General features: G+C 47.9%; 5 protein-coding genes across 5 annotated transcripts; 3 read left to right on the forward strand and 2 right to left on the reverse strand.

The window, feature by feature from the left end:
- Window positions 1-209: 209 nt before the first annotated feature.
- EYB26_003070 (uncharacterized protein) lies at window positions 210-2,396 on the forward strand (the record flags this gene model as incomplete). The annotated part of the gene is made up of 4 exons (XM_054262373.1): window positions 210-260; window positions 317-739; window positions 795-1,308; window positions 1,363-2,396. 4 exons carry the CDS (start codon window positions 210-212, stop codon window positions 2,394-2,396), a joined length of 2,022 nt encoding a protein of 673 aa, XP_054118348.1.
- A 761-nt stretch (window positions 2,397-3,157) lies between these two features.
- EYB26_003071 (uncharacterized protein) lies at window positions 3,158-4,087 on the forward strand (the record flags this gene model as incomplete). The annotated part of the gene is made up of 1 exon (XM_054262374.1): window positions 3,158-4,087. The coding sequence occupies one exon, from the start codon at window positions 3,158-3,160 to the stop codon at window positions 4,085-4,087; it is 930 nt and encodes a 309-aa protein (XP_054118349.1).
- A 751-nt stretch (window positions 4,088-4,838) lies between these two features.
- On the reverse strand, window positions 4,839-6,174 carry EYB26_003072 (uncharacterized protein; the record flags this gene model as incomplete). Its single annotated transcript, XM_054262375.1, has 3 exons — window positions 4,839-5,533; window positions 5,624-5,931; window positions 6,020-6,174. The coding sequence occupies 3 exons, from the start codon at window positions 6,172-6,174 to the stop codon at window positions 4,839-4,841; spliced, it is 1,158 nt and encodes a 385-aa protein (XP_054118350.1).
- A 7,634-nt stretch (window positions 6,175-13,808) lies between these two features.
- On the forward strand, window positions 13,809-15,533 carry EYB26_003073 (uncharacterized protein; the record flags this gene model as incomplete). The annotated part of the gene is made up of 3 exons (XM_054262376.1): window positions 13,809-14,062; window positions 14,133-14,334; window positions 14,388-15,533. 3 exons carry the CDS (start codon window positions 13,809-13,811, stop codon window positions 15,531-15,533), a joined length of 1,602 nt encoding a protein of 533 aa, XP_054118351.1.
- A 943-nt stretch (window positions 15,534-16,476) lies between these two features.
- EYB26_003074 (uncharacterized protein) lies at window positions 16,477-19,983 on the reverse strand (the record flags this gene model as incomplete). The annotated part of the gene is made up of 4 exons (XM_054262377.1): window positions 16,477-17,973; window positions 18,027-18,226; window positions 18,281-19,678; window positions 19,737-19,983. The coding sequence occupies 4 exons, from the start codon at window positions 19,981-19,983 to the stop codon at window positions 16,477-16,479; spliced, it is 3,342 nt and encodes a 1,113-aa protein (XP_054118352.1).
- Window positions 19,984-20,376: the final 393 nt, after the last annotated feature.

Here is a 20,376-nt window from a genome sequence, read left to right on the forward strand (position 1 = left end):
GCTGCAGATAAGAATGGAGATGAATTAAATATATAGAGACAATGGACAGAACTCCGCAGGCGGGGTTTGCAATCAACTAGTTAACTAGTTGTGTAGTTACCTGAATTTCCTCCGCTCACTTCAAGAAGCCGCTCAATTGGAGTACGAAGCGCTTTTACATTATTGACTACCCAGGCCCGTAACTATACTAAACTTCAATTTCCACGACAATGGCAGCTGTGCACCCTCTCGACCCCCTCACACCGCAGGAAATCTCTCTAGTGAGGAATCACAACACCAAAGCAACTTCTTAATGGTTTACTGACGCGGAGTTCAGGCTGCACACATAGTACGAAACAGCTTCCCTAGTAATGATCTGATTTTCCGAGCAATCACGCTATGGGAGCCCCCAAAGAAGGAACTCATACCATACCTCGAGGCGGAACGACTAAAGGAACAACCTCCTAGTCCTCCACCGCGTATCGCTCAAGTCCTCTTCTACGTGGATAAGGCGACCCAATTCCGCCGGGGCCGGGTTGACTTGGTACAGAAAAAAGTAACAGACGTAAAGAATCTGGACGGTCACCATGCCTATGTCGACGCTGGGGAGATGAAGAAGTGCGAAAAGGCATGCTTGGATGACTCGCGGGTTCAGGCCGCTATCAAGGCTCTGCAATTACCTGAGGGAGCGGTCGTTGTTTGCGATCCCTGGACATATTCGCCTGATGGCATGAACGATATGACAAGGCGCTGTGTCATGGTAAGAGGAGAATCGAGCTCTTCATATCACAATTATTTGCTGATGACGAAGGTAGTGCTTCTTCTATATGAAGTTGTCGCCACACGGGGACGCCAATCACTACGCCTACCCGTTGGAGTTCATTGCCGAGCTGTCCGACGAGATGAAGGTTATGCAGGTCTTGAAAGTCCCCTCGGGCGTAAACGACCGGATGATAACTGCCGACGCAAGCACATTGAGGCCATTCGACAGAGCCAAGATTCACACAACCAGCGAATACCATCCAGACCTGGTCCCGGAGCGCAGAACAACAGTCAAGCCTCTGACCGTCTCTCAGCCGCTTGGCCCATCCTTCCAAACGACCGGAAACTTAATCAACTGGGAGAAGTGGAGGTTTCGGGTTGGCTTCAACTACAGAGAAGGGCTTGTGATTCATGATGTTACCTATGATAACAGAAGGGTCTTTCATAGACTTTCGAGTTCTGAGATGTTTGTTCCTTACGGCGATCCGCGAGCCCCTTATCCTCGTAAGGCGGCCTTCGACTTTGGGAACAATGGTGCCGGTGTTAATGCTAACAATCTTGGCCTTGGTAATACCCTCTGTTGAAGCATCATATACTACTATTCTAGGCTAACGATGATAGGATGTGATTGCTTGGGCCATATCAAATATTTCCATTTCTGGCACCACACCAACGACGGTGTACCTACAAAGATGTCAAACGTCGTTTGCTGCCATGAAATCGACGACGGTATCCTGTGGAAACATACCAACTACAGAACCGATAACGCTGTTGTCACTCGATCTCGTGTACTTGTGCTGCAGACCGTCATCACCGTGAGCAATTACGAGTACATATTTGCCTTCCAATTCAACCAAGCCGCGGAGATATCCTATGAAGTGCGCGCAACTGGTATACTCAGTACAGCTTTCATAGATAGGGGAACCTCTGTCCCATTTGGAACGGTTGTTGCTCCCGGTGTCATGGCTCCGTACCACCAGCATCTGTTCTCCCTCCGCATTGATCCTGCAATTGACGGATACGAAAATTCCATCATGGTAGAAGAATCTCATCCCATGCCAATCGAAAACCCAAAAATCATGACGAACGTTGGCTATATTACGAAAAACGAGTTCATCGAGAACGAAACACCCCTGGACACAGACAATCGCGTCGGCCGTGTCTTCAAGATTGTCAACGAAAATATCAGAAACCCCGTCACAGGCGGTCCAGTGGGCTACAAACTCGTACCACACTATTCACAAATGCTGCTCGCGCATCCATCCTCATATCACTCCATCAGGTCTGAATTCGGTGACTATCCGGTCTGGGTTACTCGCCACCACGATGACGAGCTCTTCGCGGCCGGAGAGCATACATTGCAGTCAACAACTGGTTCGGGTGTTGCGACGTGGATCAAGTCGCGTAGGGCCAATCCGGAGAGCGTTCGGAATCAGGATCTTGTGCTGTGGCATACGTTTGGTACGACGCACAACCCCAGGGTCGAGGATTGGCCGGTTATGCCGGTTGAGAAGATGACGGTTGTCTTGAAGCCGGTCAATTTCTTCACGCGCAATCCGGCTTTAGACGTACCGATTTCTAAGCAGGCGGATAACAAGAGCGTTTTAGTTGAGGATGAAGGTGAAAAGGGTTGTTGTGCAACAGCTCGTCTATAGAATTTCACATAGATTGCTAGTGTCCTTTCGAGTATATGAGAATAGTTCATGGCCGTTTTCAATTGTTCCTCCTTTATAATTCAATTGAGCTTCAGGCACCCAAGTTAAGTATACTGATATTACCAACTGAAGAACCACAATGTCAATATATATCGATCTAGATGTTTGAGACCATCCCACCATCGAGTACGATATGCAGTGGAACCTAAGTTGCTATAATATGGTCGTTTACTGTACAATATTCAAATTGATACGAGTCCGGGATCATATCAAGGTTGTCCTTGGGCGATGTCTAGAGATAAGGCAAGTGTTAGGGCTAGTGGAACGAAAACGGCAACAAAACCCAATGCCAAAGACAATTCAACTTATTAGTTCTCAACCCCCATGCACCCCTTTTAATGATTCTACCCAATCGATATGGCATCTGCAATATACGTTTCAAATTCTCAGCATGGTTTATTTATATCATGAAACGCGTTCTATTTCTGAACATTTGAATTCGACTGGATGTCCTACGATATCTATAAGCGCCAGCCTGATGTTAGTTCTGTCTTGTTAGCGCCGCAATATAGAATATAGAACCCCAAATTGGAGATAAATACTCGACATCTCGACGTGTTTTCTTCCACGAAAAAATATTTACAAATACATACTATCTATCTCCGTCTCCTTTTTTGTATATATATATATATATATATATATATATATCTGTGCTTGCACCATAACCTTAAACAGACCCAGTCAGCATCAATACTTCTACGATGGCAGCGAGGAAAGTTCTATCCTACGAGGATTATACAATCGCCTGGATCTGTACCTTGCCCCTGGAAATGGCAGCAGCGCAAGCTCTCCTAGACGAGATCCACCATGGCCTGCCTCAAAAGCCGAACGATAACAATGCCTATATAGTTGGGAGCATCGAAAAACACAACGTTGTGATTGCCCGCTTACCCTTCGGAGACCAAGGCAACGCCACCGCCCAGTTGAAATTTAGTTTTAAATCAGTCAGACTCGCGCTGATAGTTGGCATTGGAGGAGGAGTACCCAGCGAAAGGATGGATATTCGATTGGGTGACGTTGTGGTCGGTAAGCCAGGTATCAGGCACGGAGGGGTTATATCTATAGAAAACATCGACGCATTCGCATATGCCTATTCTCAACAAGTGCGCCTGCTCAACCAACCGCCGCCGGTAGTCTTGGCGGCACTTACGAAGCTACAATCTCTTCATCTTACAAGAGACCGTCGGGTCGAGTCGATCCTGGCAGAGATCAAGGATAGAAGTGGTCAGAACGCCCAAAAATTTGCTCGCCCAGCTCAGTTGGATCGCTTATTTCTTGCGGGCTACCATCATGTAGATGCAAATTCCAGGACATGCAATTCCTGTAACGTGAAAATGACAGTCCAGCGGCGTCCAAGGAATGGCTCTGCTCCGGTCATTCACTATGGTTTGATTGCCTCCACCAATCGAATGGTACATGACAGCATGGCGCGGGATAAGCTATCCGAGGCGTATCAAGTCAATTGTATCGAGACGGAGGCCACAGGAGTAATGAGAGTTTTGCCTTGTTTTGTCATACGAGGAATCAGTCACTATGCCGACTCTCATAGGAGCCATGACTGGGAGGGCTATGCCGCAGCTGTGGCTGGGGCGTATGCCAAAGAGCTTCTCTCGGAGATGTGGGCTCTTTAGACGCTCACGACCGATGCCGGGTTCTTTGTAATGCTTGTTCTGATTTTAATAGTCTTTTCCGTGTTTGTTCTTGAAATTTGTGTACGGGTCTGATGTACGTGTAGTGAGAATGGTGTTGTTAAGGGGAGAATACGGTCTGCTCAATTGTGCTAAAACAGCCACCACATATTATCTACATACTTAATTCCTGTGCTATTAACTATAATGTTCACTCAAGTACTCGAATGCAATGCTACTATCAAATCTACTTCAGAGAATAAACAAAGTCCAAATTGAGATGATTAGATTAGCAAAGCTAATGTAAAAACACAACAAAGCATTCTGGCCACGAGTCAATCCAGGCATGAGCAAGGAGACATCAGAACCGGCCCAGAGAAAACCAGAAACACTAAACCCAGGATATAAAACAAACAAATAAAACATGAAGTGAATCCAGTTGGTGATGTTCGTCAGAAGAAAAAGCACGCCATGTCAATCAAGACAGACATGATATATAAAGTAAAAAAAATACACTTTTGCCTTTCGGAGCGTCATTGTCAGATTACAAGTCAATCCGACTGGTACTCCTCCCAGGTGTGAGGCATTCCCAGCCCCCTACTACCGAGGTAGCCACTGACTGCCGGTACCATGATAACAAGCACAAATACAAAAAAGCAGCAAAACAAACTTTTGCACATCAGACCATCAAAAGGAAGGTATACTTTTAGAAATTGTCGTAACAAGAACGCGGGAATAATTCAAAACTGACCACTCAAGCATCGGTCATCGAGGTTTGCGCCATGGCCTTCCAGTACTGTACATCCTTTTCGGACTTGGCTAGCATTGCCTCGAGCTCTCGGATCCGATCTTCCATCTGCTCCTGCTTCTCTAGTTTGCGTCGTCGTGATTTACGTGCAGCCATTGTATTTCGGGCACGCTTGACGGCGACCGGGTCAGCCGGATCAAACTTTGGTTCAGGGAGATTGCGCTTGTTTTTCGCCTTGGGGGACGAAGTATCTCCATCTGTATAAGACTCCGGGGAGGCAGCCGACATGCTAGCGGTAGAAGGACGGGGTTTGCCCGACTTCTCCTGCGCAAACGTGGCGAGTGTCATGTCGAAGTCTTCACCAGAAATATGGCTATCTGGGAAAAGCGAACTCCAGTCATTGGAATCGGCCGGCAGATCGCCGTCAGCCACATACACGGGTGATGTAAATTGACCGAAGGACAAGTCTGCAGGCGAGTCGAATGCGGATTGTGGAGTGCCAAGCTCAGTAGAAAATGACGACGGAGGACCAGACATCAAGTCCATTGGCGAGACTGTGCCCGGAGGCACAGGAACCGAGGACGTCGTCATATATCCAAAACTGTCAGGGAGTGGAGATGCCATCATAGACGAGGTCGGTGAGGTCAAGTCGTCTAGCAGAGGGCTTTGTGTCGGTAGATCAAAAAGATCTAGCGAGAAATCTGTAAAGGGGAAAGAGTAATCGTTAGCGTCAATTTGGGAGACTGACTCAGTTAGATCGACTGCGGGGTGCAGGCGGTATGAGTAATTACCTTGAGGGATGTGGGATGAAGACATGACTCTGCGATGCTGTTGTAGATGTGTTTGATGTTGTTTGTGCTGATTTTTTTGATAGTTTGGGGTATTTTGTGTGCTGTTAAACAAAGGAACCGGAGGACGGTTTGCAAGCGGAGAATTTGAAGGCACAGAAGCTGCGTAAAGACGGTGCGCGAGACGCTTCTGGCTCGAAGGACTGTACCGATAAGAGCTGGACGGAGGAAGTAACGACCCGGTAGACTGTGGAAACAATCTGTTCACTTGCTGAACGGATTTGATCTGCTGCTGGTGTACGTTGACACTGCTATACTGGACTGTGTGTCGGCGGTTGACCAGAGATTGGTTCTTCACAGGTACTTGATTAAGGTTGGCACTCAGAGGTGCTGGCGAACGCTCGTCCCAAGAATTGACTGGCGGGCGAGAGAGAGGCTGTTGCGGATAGAGCACGAAGTCCTGATGTAGATTGCTCTTGTTGTCGTTGTTGTTGCTGTTGTTCAAATTCGGGAACTGCGCCAAAGGCTGCTGGAGTGGGGGATTGGGAAGCCATGATTGCTGTTGGTTATCCGTGGTGAACGACGTGAAGTCGGACGAAATAGTGGTAGAGAGAGACCCTAAAAGGGGAGACTCTGAAGTTGAGATTGTTGAGGGGAGAGTGACAACTGGGATCCGGAAGGGATTTATTGTGTTGTCTGTCGCTTTAGCAGGGACAGAGCAAGGACCGAAGTGACGAGACACTTAAAAGGCCGCCATTATGGAGGAATACACGATCTCTTGTTCTTGTTTGGTGGAATAATAATAATAATAATGTGATGTGTGATGGATGTGAGAAGGGTATGTGGATAAGAGAAGAGAGAAAAGGGAAGAGAAAAAAACCAGGCACCAACCTTGGGGGGAAATCAGGCAGTCTTAAGGGCGGCGTAAGCGAGGGTGGTTCGGACGGCTAGTAGGTAGGTACGAGGAAGAGCCCGCACTTGCCCAGAGAGGGACTCCGAAGAGGCAGATTTGGTAGGAGCCATCGAACAGCCTCGCTACGGGACAGAATGGGCCAATCAGGAAGAATTACGCACGCACTAGACCAGTCTGGCCTTAGGGCTTTATTTAGAGTGGGGCGTTACGAGTGAGTCATAGCCCTTACGCGTCGTGATTGGGCGGACGCCGAGCCGCAGCTTCCAGCGCGATGGTCGCCGCACGCCTTTCGACAACCCGTCTGAGACTCACGCGTCTGGATTCCTCTTTCTGTCCCTTGCTCCAATTTCCAGTTCCTTGCGAGAAACCGAATGGTAGAGAGTCCGGTATAGAGCACGCGCCTTTTGATGATTGATTAATGAATAGGGATCATATCATTATCTCCTATATGCCCTGGTGCTGATTGGCGAATGGCACTACATTCCTTGGGGTCTTAGCTCGTGGGTTATGGCTAGTTACTTACTACAGAATGATGTCCTGGAGTACGTATGCAATCGCTAATTGGGATGACTCACCCCACCCCTGTTGCAACTTACCTGTGCCGGAATCGCGCTCGAGTACTCTACATACATAATAGTGTATACAGTACACCCATGTCCAGATCGTGATACGAACTCCGAATCCGAGGACAGACTTTTCCTTCTTCTGACCCCGACGTCAGGTCTTTAACGGGCTGTGGACGGAATGATTTCTCCACCGCCATGGACCTGCGGACGGAACTCTACTCCGTACACCCAGTGTCCAGGCCCCAGGCGCAATGCCCACACACATGGGCCATGGCACAATATATATGGAGTACCCCACTGAAAAAAAAAAATTCATGAATATTTGATTTTTGTGACAATGGTTTCTTGACAACAGTACACGCTCAAATTGACCCTTTCAAGACCACCATCACTACTCCCTACATGAATAGTGACACAGCTTGCATTTCCTTGGGCCAATTCCTTAATTGAAGGACACTGAGCATAGCCACCACCGTCCAAGTCGCATACGGAATAGATTGATTTCTACTAAATTGATTCCGACACAAGTCCGCACGGCCCCGCGCTAGGAAGAACTCAGTTAGACCGGGTTAGGGCTAATATTATTAAGGGCTAATTTCAGCGACAAGGTGGAACAAAAGCAGGTGCAAAATTCCAATACGAGAAAGAGAACCGGTTGTTAATATGTTATGGTTTATTGCAACTGTGAGAAAACTAGCCAATACGAATTAGTGATTCCGATATAAGCCCGCGGAATTCCAAAGAGCAGGATGAAACAATGTTTCAACTGGGTATCACGAGCCGAGTGTGAATGCCACTTGCCTGGCGTGCGGTGCAAAGGCCAATTCAAACTAGCGCATGGGTGTGCGCCGTCTAGATCATCCGCTGCTTCTGACTATCCGACTATCGACTTGAAGTTTTAGCTCACCGTCCAACTCTGGGCTTTTATTCGTCTTCGGGCTGGCTAGAAGGCAATCCAAGGCTCACCAGGCGGTGAGCTAGTCGAGAAAAACACTACGTATCACTAATACACTATCGCCTAAAACAGCCAGTGGATGACAAGCTAGCCGGGTTCGTTTAGTGTCTAACACGGATGTCCAGCCAATCTCCGGTAGACTGACTACTATGGAAGCCGGCGCTTACCTGATCTAGAAATCCGATTGCTAACTACAGTCAATTAGGGCTTGCAAGTCACGAAGTTGAATGTGACGGTAAGCCGAATGTCTCAATGAATCCGAAACAACAAACGATGCCGATTACCCAGACATCTTCAATCACATACCAGCGATGTGGTTAGCTGAGATCGAATCACGGCGGCCTATTCAATCTTGTGCAAGAATTTATCTACATCTCCTGCGATATACGATTCCTCAAATCGTCTTGGACTATGATAATGATGGTTCTGTTGCCGTTCAACTACCACCCGCTCTCATGCCTCTTCTGAAGGCGATACGAGCATACTATTCTTCGTCATTGTAAGATGCTATCGAGAATCGGGTTCCCGCATAGGTCGTTTACAGTGGTAGGCGTCACGCGTCTGATTCCCAGTCAGACCGGTTTGAATCGATTTCAATAGTCGGTTGATACATTGACCGTGGATGCCTCAGCCTCTACTCTGGGTTCTATTATTATTCCAGTCACCCATGAATGCCGAGTGACTTTCCGGTCTTGATTATTGACTCCGCGTGATACATACATTGACTAATGTTTCTATTATCACGGGAGAACATTACAGTAGACCAAGCAAGATGACCACTAATACTCCGCATTGCGTCTAGCAGCAGACTCACTGTCATAGGTAGGATATCGGGAAACACGAGAGGCACATGAAACTCTGTCAAATTGATGGTGGCGAGTTAATACGTTCCTCTGACTAGCTTGGGAGCTATAATTCCACCAGTCATTGGCTCAGCATGGGGTCAAATGAAATTTCACCATTTTAGGCTGTGACTTTTACTCGCGCCGATGTCTACGGGCAGTGACCGCTATGTTGAAGCCGCTTGAAAGAATATGATAATAGCCAGCTGTAACGAGGTGATGTATCAATTTCGTTACCGTACATGCGAGCGTAGAGTTTGGCTCGACATATGTCAGGTCCTTGTCTCAACTATCTATGCTGGTCTGGGAAGCAGAGATGTCGATTCTCGTGCGAAAGATTGACGTATACTGCTTTTACGATCGTTTTTTGGGGGGGCAAGGTTATGCTCCCTATAGTATATCTTCCTCCCTTTGGCATAAATTCGAACGCGGATGTCGGTCAACTACCGGTATCGCGAACAGAAATTCAGTATTGCCATGCTACTGATGCAGTGCGGCTCATCCTCTCATCAAGTGCATAACATGGTTGTTTCTATCTGCGCGCAGTCTTGGGCTTGTTGATGCGTTCAGCCTGACTGTCAAAAGTCTTCACAGTCTCGCAAGTCGGTATCAAGGGCCAGGAGTCTGACGGTGATGGTAAGTCTCAACAATAGTCACGCCGTGCCATTTTGATACCGGTATTCGATCACTACAATTCAACAATTTTATGGTGTTGCCATAAGAGTGCAGATCCGGGACGAATGCTATGCATGAATGACCTTTCCACACACACACACACACACACACTACTACATATTACCGTCGTAGCTCGTCATAGTGCACCTATTTAGAGGAATGTATTGATACCACGTCTTTCATTTTGGTTACAATGGGCTGCAAGCACTTAAGATGCAGGAAGCCAAGGGCGGCAACATTCTTCAGAACAACCAATCAATTTCTTTGACAAAAGATTGTCCGCTCCAGACATTCCGACCTCCGGTGATGGTATTCATGATTTCTGTTTAACAGACCATTGAGACATCGGCATAATCTTCTGGTTCGATCAGGTATACCAAATAAGCCACTAATCTCACAAAAATACTCGACTAGGAAGGCTCATCAGCGGCTGGAGATATGTGAGTATATTCCTCAAATAAAGGATCTCGCAGCTGTTCGCTGAGTGACTAGAAGAATCTTTTATGCTGTTACACGTGGATGGCATCAGCTTCACCAGCTTTAGAGCTGGAGGCATGTCCCTATTGTGTTTGAATGTCCATTGTTCACAGGCCAGTTACTCGAATACTTAGTATGTACGTGTCTTGATGTGATCTTCCTCAGGAAAAAGAAAATGCATAAATATCTGAGCCGTGTGGCTTCTGCATTACAATGGAATCCATAACACACAGCGCGCTATGTGGTGGTCCATGGAAGTCGACGACCAAAAAAAAAGCAATGAGCCAAGACGTGTATCAAGCTTTCTCAACATTCGAGGCAGCTTAAACTATTGGTCAACGGATTGAAGGGCACCTGTCAAATTATTGACTGTAATTCTTAAATGGCACGTTCAAGATGAAACTACTCTGTAACCTGACATGACCCTGGTTCCCCTGTCGGCCATTCACGGTTACTGGCTGTCAGCAATGTCAAATCATACCTTCAATCAGTAACTCCTCAGTTTGATACGTCGATTCTTCAGGGTGATGGCTATAAAAGAGACAATATTACTTAACGTCTAGTTAAGTTAGGGCTATTTAACTTACGAGTTAACTATTTGTCAGCCAATTATGTGAAAAAAATACATTGACAATTCGTGATTCTGAGACAAAACTAACCATCTCTAACCGCCTGCGGATTCCCGAGTCCAGACCGCATGAACCGTCCACAAAAAAAAAAAATTTTTTTAGTGAGTCATCTACTCCGTACGGAGTACACTAAGGTAGTTAGGGAGTCGACTCCGAGTCGAGACTCGATACTACCTCCGTGGCGGTCCTCCTAGACTCCTAGTCTCCTAGAGGGCTGAAGCAAGTGTACGACATAGTGGAGTTTCGTCAGAATTAAAATACGAAAGCGCGCCGTGAGAGCTTAGTCCAAGACCGCACAGTACTTAAAACGAATCGGAATAAAGACCTATATTTTTGTCCTCTTACTGCAAATTTGCTAGTGCTTGGCGGGTTTCATATAGACTAGATACTATTTGGGAAAGTCCTGACTTGTTTTATTCCTGACATGGATGGCTCGATGTCTTCGATGTCCTAGGAGCGTATGAGTATGAAATATACGACAGGCATTGAGAAAAGTCGAGATTTGTTCTACGAGTCTACGAGTCAACGAAGATAAAGATGCATAAACTTTCTCACCAAAAGACAACCCGTGATACTTTCCTATCGCCAACGGAATCCAACTCGGCAAACAGTTACATACATATACTACGAGTAGTATGTAGCGTGTATGTGTGTCAAGCAGCCACTCACCACTTGCCGGAATTCGGCACGGCCCATTCGGCTATCGTGGTTGGTCCAGAAGGCCGTGGACTGATAATCATACTCACCTGAATGGCCAAGAGTGAGTGCGAATCATATCATCTGTCGTTGTGCTAAAACGGTCATGCGCCCATCACTGGTGCTAAAGCCTGCAACACGTTGCAAATTGTATTTCGCCTTCCTCTGATCTTTGATAGTCTGGTTAGATGGGTTGGAATAGGATGGAATTTGATCATCAGTTTGGACGAGATTGCGTGTTCCTAGCCCATTTATCAATGACAACTTCAAAATTCAAAAAAGACAGTCAACTTCAAGTCAAAACCTTGGAAAGAAAAATAAAATGATGTACAGAAATCTTGAAACCGGCCAATTAAAAAGCGACGGACGCTACACGGTTCACCCAAAAAGATCGCTCCCTTTTTGTTATCTTTTGCCAATTTGGCGGAATTTTGGTCGAGGGCGGCAGACATGTGACTCGAGCTAAATAAAGCTCGCCTCCTCCATCGTGAAGCGCCAAACGATGAACTGCACATCCTTCCAATCCCAGACAGGTTTCTTGCTTCGTCGACGCCTTCCGCATTGAGAGGTACACTAACTACTAGATAACTGCTCCGTATACTTATGTAGTACGTAAAAAGGCTTAAAAGAGGTGACGCATACATTTTGTAACAAATAACGGCATACCATGCCAAATTTGCGTACTGTAGTATTCTTGCAGATCGTATGATCGCCACGACGAGCCGTTGTCACGTAAAACGACAAGATTTTTGTAACTTACCAGATACCATGGATTATGTACCACTTATGGGAAACCAAAAAAGGAAAAGGAAAAAAAAGATTTGGCCAAGAGTCAAGAACGCAAGTCATGATGCCATGTGTCCCGGTTTCTGCCTATGATTGTCGTACGTCGTAGGAGTGTTTGCCTTTCTTAGGGTTAGGTGAAGGGAGAGGAGAGTTCTCCTTTTTTTATGTTGCCAGCGGTTCCATGGTTTGGTGTGGCCCACACGGCATCTGATGTTTTGGCTTTGGCGCTAGTTACCCTGTTACCGTAACAAACACTGGGCAACGGTAACACCAAACACAGTGCTGGTTTCTGGCTGGTCTCGCGAGAGTCGAGAGTCAAGTAGTCAAGAGACGACGAGACATATTCCACGTGTTGAGCGTGTTGGCTGTACGGAGTACATACACATACACATGTTGTGCTGCGTATCCCCCTTGTGGGCATTCTGAAGAATCGAGTTAAAATGTATGGACGTGCGTAGTGCGTACTGACCACCACCACCCTTGCGGAAAATAAAAGCAGGACCGACTCCACCGCATACTCCGTATGTTACAACTTACAGGTGATGGAGGCTCGTGAGTCGACCGGGCCGTAACCAGATAAGCGTCACCTGATTGCCGTGTCTGTTTAGCATACCCTCTGTACATACCGTGTGCATAGTAACTAGCATGCAGTCCGATCCGCCGGCCTAGGAAAACGTCATTGTAGATGAGATGGCAAAAGCATCTCATACGACATACCACATACCGAGTACAAAACATCGGACGGGTGATACCTATCGAGTGACTGCCCTGTCTGATCAAAGACTAGTGACTACAGTATTTACTTTTTGACTAACCAGTGACTACGGAGTACATAAAAAGGGGGAAATGGCAAAGGAAAAGAAAAAAAAAAGTCTTGAAAAGGAGCTAACGGCAGCTGCAGTGGGGTTGGACTATGGTGGTGGCTCTACTACATAGTGGAGAGCTCTCCTGTTTGGTAGCTTATTGGACTGAAAGACCAGGCTAGACGATCGTCAGGCGCCAGTGCCCAGGTAGGCTTAGTGCAGCGAGACTGTTACAGCCTAACAGGTATCGAGATTACGGCCTGTATCCTCGACTTTGATTGATCAAGGTCAGCAGAAAGAGGACGACAGAGAGGCATGGTTACCGTACAGCGCGTACTGCTGTTTATCAGGTTACCAGGTTACCTAATACACGGTGGGGCTCGCTCAGTGTGCCTAGTCCCGTCCAAGCGCCTTCCCTTTCTTCCCATTCTCTCCATCCTCCCTACCTCCTTCCTCCTACCTCATCTCTGCCCTGCACTAAGCCTAATCGGACCAGTCAGCTATACACGCCTTTTTCTTGTCCTTCCCTCCCTCTACTTTTTCCTTTCTCTTCTCTTCTCTTCTTCTCTCTTTCTTCTCATATCCTTCGCACAACCTTTTAATTCCCCCTCCAAAGCCCTCGGCTTCCCTTTTAATTGTGATACCCAACAGAGTCGTTTGATAGCTATTGCTTCTGCGTCTCTTGTATTTTCATTTGAGATACCCCTTGCCCGAGATACCCCCCTCCAAAAATCACAAGTGATACCCACCTGTTCTCGCCGTCGAGCTCAGTGTTACTTTTTCAACTTGAATTCAACCCATCTCGATTTATAATTCTTTTTTACACAACACCTAATATCAGTCGATATGTCTGCCCCTGAAGTCACCAAGCCCGTCGAGGAGACTGTTGCTCCCGTCGCCGAAACTGCCGCTGTTGAGGCCGCTCCTGCTGTTGCCGAGCCTGCTGCTGAAGCTCCGGCTGAGGCCGCCACCGAGGCCACCGAGGCTCCTGCTGCTGAAACCACCGAAGCTGCTGCTGAGGCTCCCAAGGAGGAGGCCAAGGAAGAAGTCACTCCCGCTACCGATGGCACCCTTGGTTACAAGGGACCTGGTCTCGTCAAGTAAGTGAAATTGTTTGCTATTGAATCTTGTGTGTATGACGGTCCACTAAACGCAATTTCTGTACAATAGGAGCTTCCGCTTCACCAAGCGCTTCTTCTACTTCTCTGACGATGCTGTTGAGGCCAAGAACTTGGTCGCTTACGTCGCCTCCGAGAAGGGCTCTGCTGCTGCTCAGCGCACCGCTGCTTGGGCCACCCAGACTGGCAAGGGCCTCCTTTTCTTGACCAAGCGTGCTGAGGACAAGGCTACCCCTGCTGGTATCTTCAACTTGGTATGTCACCCATTCGTCACATTTAATAATCTTCACCCCCTAACATGGAGTAGTCTGAGGTCAGCGACATCACCAAGGAAGGATCCTCCGAATTCTTCTTCAAGACCAACGGACACAAGCATGTCTTCCAGGCTAGCTCCACTGCTGAGCGTGACAGCTGGGTTGCTGCCTTGACCACCAAGTCCACTGAGGCTGAGGCTGACAAGGAGACTGTCACCGGTAGCGAGGGTTTCAAGGCTGAACTTGAGAAGATCACCAAGCCCGCTGTTGTCGTTGCTGCCGCCGCCGCTGCTGCCGCTACCGCTGTCAAGGCTGCCGTCACCCCTGAGAAGGAAGCCGAGACTGCCCCTGAGGAGAAGAAGGATGACAAGAAGAGCCGCTCTCAGTCTCGCAAGCGTGCCTCCATCTTCGGAAGCATATTGGGTAAGAAGGACAAGGAGGAGGTCAAGGAGGCCCCTGCCGCCGAGACTGCTCCTGTCGAGGAGGCCGCTGCTGCCGAGACTGCTGCTCCTGCTGAGACCACCGAGGCCCCTGCCGCTGAGGCCACTACCGAGGAGGCTGCTCCTGCTGCCGAGACTCCTGCTGAGGAGAAGAAGGAGGAGGCTAAGCCTGCTGCCAAGGCCAAGCGTGCTTCCATCTTTGGAGACTTCTTCAAGAAGGTCGCTAGCCCCAGCAAGGAGAAGACCGAGGAGGAGGTTGCCCCTGTTGCCAGCACTGCTCCTCAACTCGAGAACCCCGTTGAAGAGACCGCTGCCGAGCCTGAAGCCGTGACCGAGGCTCCCGCCGTTGTTGAAGCTGCGGCTGCTTCTTCCTCCGAGACCCCCGCCGCTGAGGCCACCGAGGAGAAGAAGGAGGAAACCACTCCTGAGAAGCGCCGTACCTCTTTGTTCAGCACCTTGGGCAAGAAGGTCAAGACTGAGATCAGCTCTGACGGTGAGGCCAGCAAGAAGGTCAACAAGCTTGGTGGTCTCTTCCGCAAGCCCAGCAAGGTCGTGAAGTCCGAGGACGACAAGAAGAAGGAGGTTGCCCCCGCCGAGACCATTCCTGAGGGTGAAGACAAGCCCGAGCCCATCGCTAAGGATGCTCCCGTTGAGGAGGACGCTGCTCCCGCCCCCGTCGAGAAGGCCGAGGCTGTTGTTACCGCTGCCGAACCCGCCACCGTCGCCCCCACTGCGGCCCCTGTCCAGGCTGCTGCTTGAAGGAGAAGCGCCAGAACGAGCGTAGTGGAGTTTGAAAAATGGTGGGACGGGGATCACCCTACTTGTTCTGGCATATCGGCAGCCTGACGAATTGACAATCTGATGTTCTATACCCGCTTTTGACTCTTTCCTTTTTCCAATTCACTTTTTGCTTTGGGAAATGAAAATATTTTAATTAATGTGCAGGACTGTTGACAGGACTGTTGGAATGTTGGCGAGATGATGATACCCACTATTTTTCTCTCTCTCTCTTCGATAATTGTTCTTTTTTGTTTTTTGCTTGACCTTGACAACCACACCCAAACGAAAGCCAAAAAAAATTCTAGTGTCTCGCAACGATACCCGAGCATGCACCTTGAACTGAAATCAAATCAATTAATTCCTTTGATTGATTCTTTCATTTTGAGCTGTGTCTCCGTTGTGCATTTGTCTATCTCTTGTCTATCTGCTAGATTGATACCACTTTGCTTTTGCTATTTTTTTTTTCCTGTCCGTTTTCCTTTTTTCGTTTGCTTGATACCATGATCTCTTCTCGCTCCCTCATCTTCGACTGGTGTTGGTGAAAGGAGGAGTGGTAATACGTTTGTTGTGTTGTTTCGATATCATGTCACTCGTTTCGAATTACCTATACCTATATTTATAGTCGGACAGTCATCGTCTATCATCAGTATACTGATAATAATAATTTATACGATTTGTCTACTACATCTTTCTTGTAATAATCAAGTAACCCTAGTTAGTTATTTCTCCACTGCTTGCTTAGCTAACTACAGGAAGTTCTAAGCACAGTGAATCATGGCAACGTAGATTTGTTAATCTATTAAGTTACCTATATCTACAATTATCTAACTAACCATCTATAATTACATTCCCTTCAGCATACATATATACATACATTTGATACAACACTGACTGACTGACTAGTTAACAGTTAGAAGTTAAATCAACCGGCTATCGCAAGGACATGCGAGGTAATACTATCCATCCTCTCCGCCGTCAACTTGAGCGCAACCATCAACAACTCCTGCGCAATCTCCGGCTCTGCAGCCTGGAGTTCCGCCCACCGTTCTCGATCCAGACACCACGCCACGCAGTCCTGGTCGACTTTGACGGTTGCGGTGCGCGGTGTACCGCCGAAGAATGGTAATTCTCCGCATGGTCGGCCCGCGACGATGAGCTCTGAATACCGGCCCTGAGGAAGCTCGTATTCTGCACGGAGCATGCCTGATTCTAGGAGATAGAACATCGTTGGCTCGTCGCCTTCATAGTATAGCACTGTACCCTTGGGGTAGGTCTCGCGCTGGAAGTAGGCGCATGCTGGGTACCAAAAGTCTTCCGATTGATGGGTTGTGAGATCGTGGAAGGTTTGGAGTAGAAGTGGCAGTGGTTGGCGGAATGTGGTCCATTTTTGTGCGATGTTCGCTGCCGTTTGATCTTCGCGAAGTGTAGTGAGCGCGGCTTGTTGCAGATAATTACGCCGTGGCGAATGGCCGTATGGGTCTAAAAGCGTTGACGGACCAGTAGGCAGCGTGCTGCTAGGTACCTCCAGAGATGTTCTAGAAAATTGTTGTTGTTGTTGTTGTTGTTGTTGTTGTTGTTGTTGTTGTTGTTGTTGTTGTTGTTCCGTAAGCGCCTCCTTGCGGTTATAGAAAACCTTGAGGTACTCATTTTCGCAGTACTCGAGCGCCGAGTTCAGGTCCTCGAATATCTGGACTTGACTCTCGTCGGCAAATAGTCCCACATTCTGTAGACTTTTGCCCACTTCGCCTTGAACGTCTAATCCAGAAATCAACACCTGCACGTTTCTTTTTCCCAGTATCCGATTGATCCGCGTCAGAGCTTCGGCAGCTGAGAAATCTAGACCGTTCACGCGCGAAAAGTCTAAAACCAAAAACCTTATCGGCTGTCTCGTGAAAGCTTCTTCATCAATCAAACCCCGAGCCGTCGTTTCAACATTGACTATCGTCCCGAAGAACAAGAATCCAGACAGTTTGATAATCAACGTCTGCCGTCCGGCTTCTTTTAGAAACTTTTGCTGAATTGGAGGTCGTCTGACCGTTGACGCGGTGAATTCACCAGAATAAGTAGCTCGAATCGCCGACTTGCGTGAAGTTTGTACCACAAAACTAACGCAGGCTAGGATGATACCAACAAAGATTCCAATAACAAAGTCCCATGCACCCATCGTCACTACAATGATGACGACGGTCAGGTACTCTAACCGGTGTAGCTTGCCCCAGGTATCTACCAAGGCTTCTTCCAATAGCTCTATACCGAGCATGAAGATCAATGCTCCGACGACAAGAATTGGGATGTAGCCAATGATAACCGGCCCAACGACCATGATCCCAGCCGTAGCTGCTGCCAGCATAATACCAGCCAGTCTAGAATTGCCGCCGCTGTTAATGAACAGCAGGCTGTTGGTGTATACAAGATAATTCTATACAGGTTAGTCCAGAGGCCATGTCATGTACCTTGTTTCTCGAAACTCACCTGTATACTCCCAACAGAACCTGATAATGTGTTTGTAATGCCGTGTGCGATCAATTCCCGGTCAACACTCAAGTTGTCTTCTCCAGTTGATATTCCCAGAGCTGGGACATTGATAGGAACGTGCAGAACGCCGAAGAAGGTAAGTGCAAACATGGCAGGTATCGTATCAACCAGAGCAGGCCAGTTGACAACATCGAAGTCTGTATAGGACATTAGAACCAGTGGTTAGCATGATATGAGTGGCTCAGACTTACCATAAAGCGTGTAGAAATGCCACCACGGATTAGACGCCGCTGGCGGCTCAAACACCCAACCTCCCGCGCGCAAAGTATGCATATCAATACGTGCAATGAATTTGACAACGTAAAACAAAACAGCCACCACAATGAAATATCCCCCAACCAGAAAATTGGATTTAACGAAACGTTTCACAACCAGTAAAATAATAGCAAGTGCAAGTGGTACCGTCCACAGGAACAATGTATCAAGCTGGAAAAGATGACGTAACATCTCCAGATTGTACTCCAAAGACCCCGACAATCGCGCAGAGACTTCGACTCCGGTAGCTACCAGAAACCATCCGACTCCGCCGATGCAGCCGATCAAAATATGGCGAGGGAAGAACCCTATCAGCGAGCCCAGCTTGAACACGCCCATGAGAAAGAAAACGACTCCTGTCAATATCGAGCTGAGCGAGAAAGACAGAATCGTCGTCGCAAGAACGGCTCGAGGATTATCTTCACCGACTCGATTGAGAATCATAAAGGCCATCTTATGGAAAAAGGGAACAACTTCAATCATCTCACTACCAATTCCGCCTTTAAACACGGACGCTCCGGACGAGAAAATCAACTGCGAGATAATCGTACTGATATAGAAGATGGATATACCGTCGGAGCCCAAGTCGGAAAATATGGCTTCACCGAGAGGGAACAGAATCATGCCGTAGGATAAGGCGTCAAGTATATTGAGAAGCAGTCCCAAAAACACAGCAGGAAGGAGACTGATAGGACGGACGACGCCTTCTTCCCATATGATGTGGCGGTCCCAGGACTTTGGGTGCGTAGTGATGTAGAAAACCTTCTTGGTCCTAGAGTATACATCGTGCAAGAATGATTTCCGGCCATCGTAAATATATATAGGTTGACTCTCCATGTCTCCTGCTGTAGTCCCGTAATTGTAGCTCTTCGATAGCGTCCTCTTGCGGATGAGCGCTGTTCCTTCATCCGGCTGGTTCTCCTCCTCGGCCCCGTCTACATGGCTCGAGGAGTCGGCGCCTCTCGAGTCGGTGTCGTTCCCAGATGAACTGGTCTCTGGCCGGTTTTCGATCGCGTTAGGTGGAGAGCTGCGCAAAATTGCCGTCAGATTGGAAGTCGACAGCGGCGGTGGAGAAGACATTGACGACGCCTCAAATCGAGCAGATATATCAAAGTCGTTTGCAGTTGGTGGTAAGATGCCGTCAGCAGCACCATGACTACTAGCCCTGTGTCTTCCTGCGTCTTGCTTTCGGAAGATATCCAGACCTGGGGGAATAGAATCGTTTAAAGGAGGCGCAGAAGCAGCAGACAGATTAGTGTCTGCATCGGAGATGGCGAGCGAAGCAAGCTCTGCGGTCTGCTCACGAACGCCATGAGAAGAATATTGCGCAGGATCTGCACGTTTGCACATCAGACGAATTCTGGTCAATTGGAAAGACGGAAGGAAACCAACCTAAAGACCCATGAAAAGCTCTATGGTAAAACGACCGAACGGGAGTCTTGACATTGCTCAGACTGTGCACAGGGTCCCCTTTCGTGATTGTCGGAGAAAAAGGCGCTTCCATGACTGAATTGCCAGCATCGTAAGCGTCATTTTCATCGTTGATGGTGTTATCGCCGTGATTGCTGTCGGTACCAAGCACATCATATCTGGATGTGCGGGAATTGCTGCGTCCGCGGCCGCCGAATCGGATGTCCATGACGACTGTTGACTACGTAGTAGGTGGAGTCATGCGAGGGTGTCAAAGCCATGGCATGTGTCCGGCGACACAGGTTATACAATTATGAGAATTGAAGAGGCATGGCCAAATTTCAGCTGGAGTAAATAAAGAGAAAAAGAAGGAAGAAAAGAGGCGAACGACGAAGGAAGAAGGAATCCGCTCGAGTCTGGAACTGGCCCCGCTGTGGGTTTTCCTTAGAGCAAAGGCTGATAAGCCTTGACACCTGTTTACATAACACTTTTCTATTCTAACTAGTTAACTAGTTGATGGTATTCTGTTTCTCTTTCTTATGAGAAAAGGCAATTGAAATGTTTCACGTTCACCAATCGTCACATGCAGGCTTTTCCATCGACGAGTCTAGAACTACGTAGT

Source organism: Talaromyces marneffei, chromosome 2 (genome assembly GCF_009556855.1).
Source record: "Talaromyces marneffei chromosome 2, complete sequence".
Lineage (NCBI taxonomy): Eukaryota > Fungi > Ascomycota > Eurotiomycetes > Eurotiales > Trichocomaceae > Talaromyces > Talaromyces marneffei.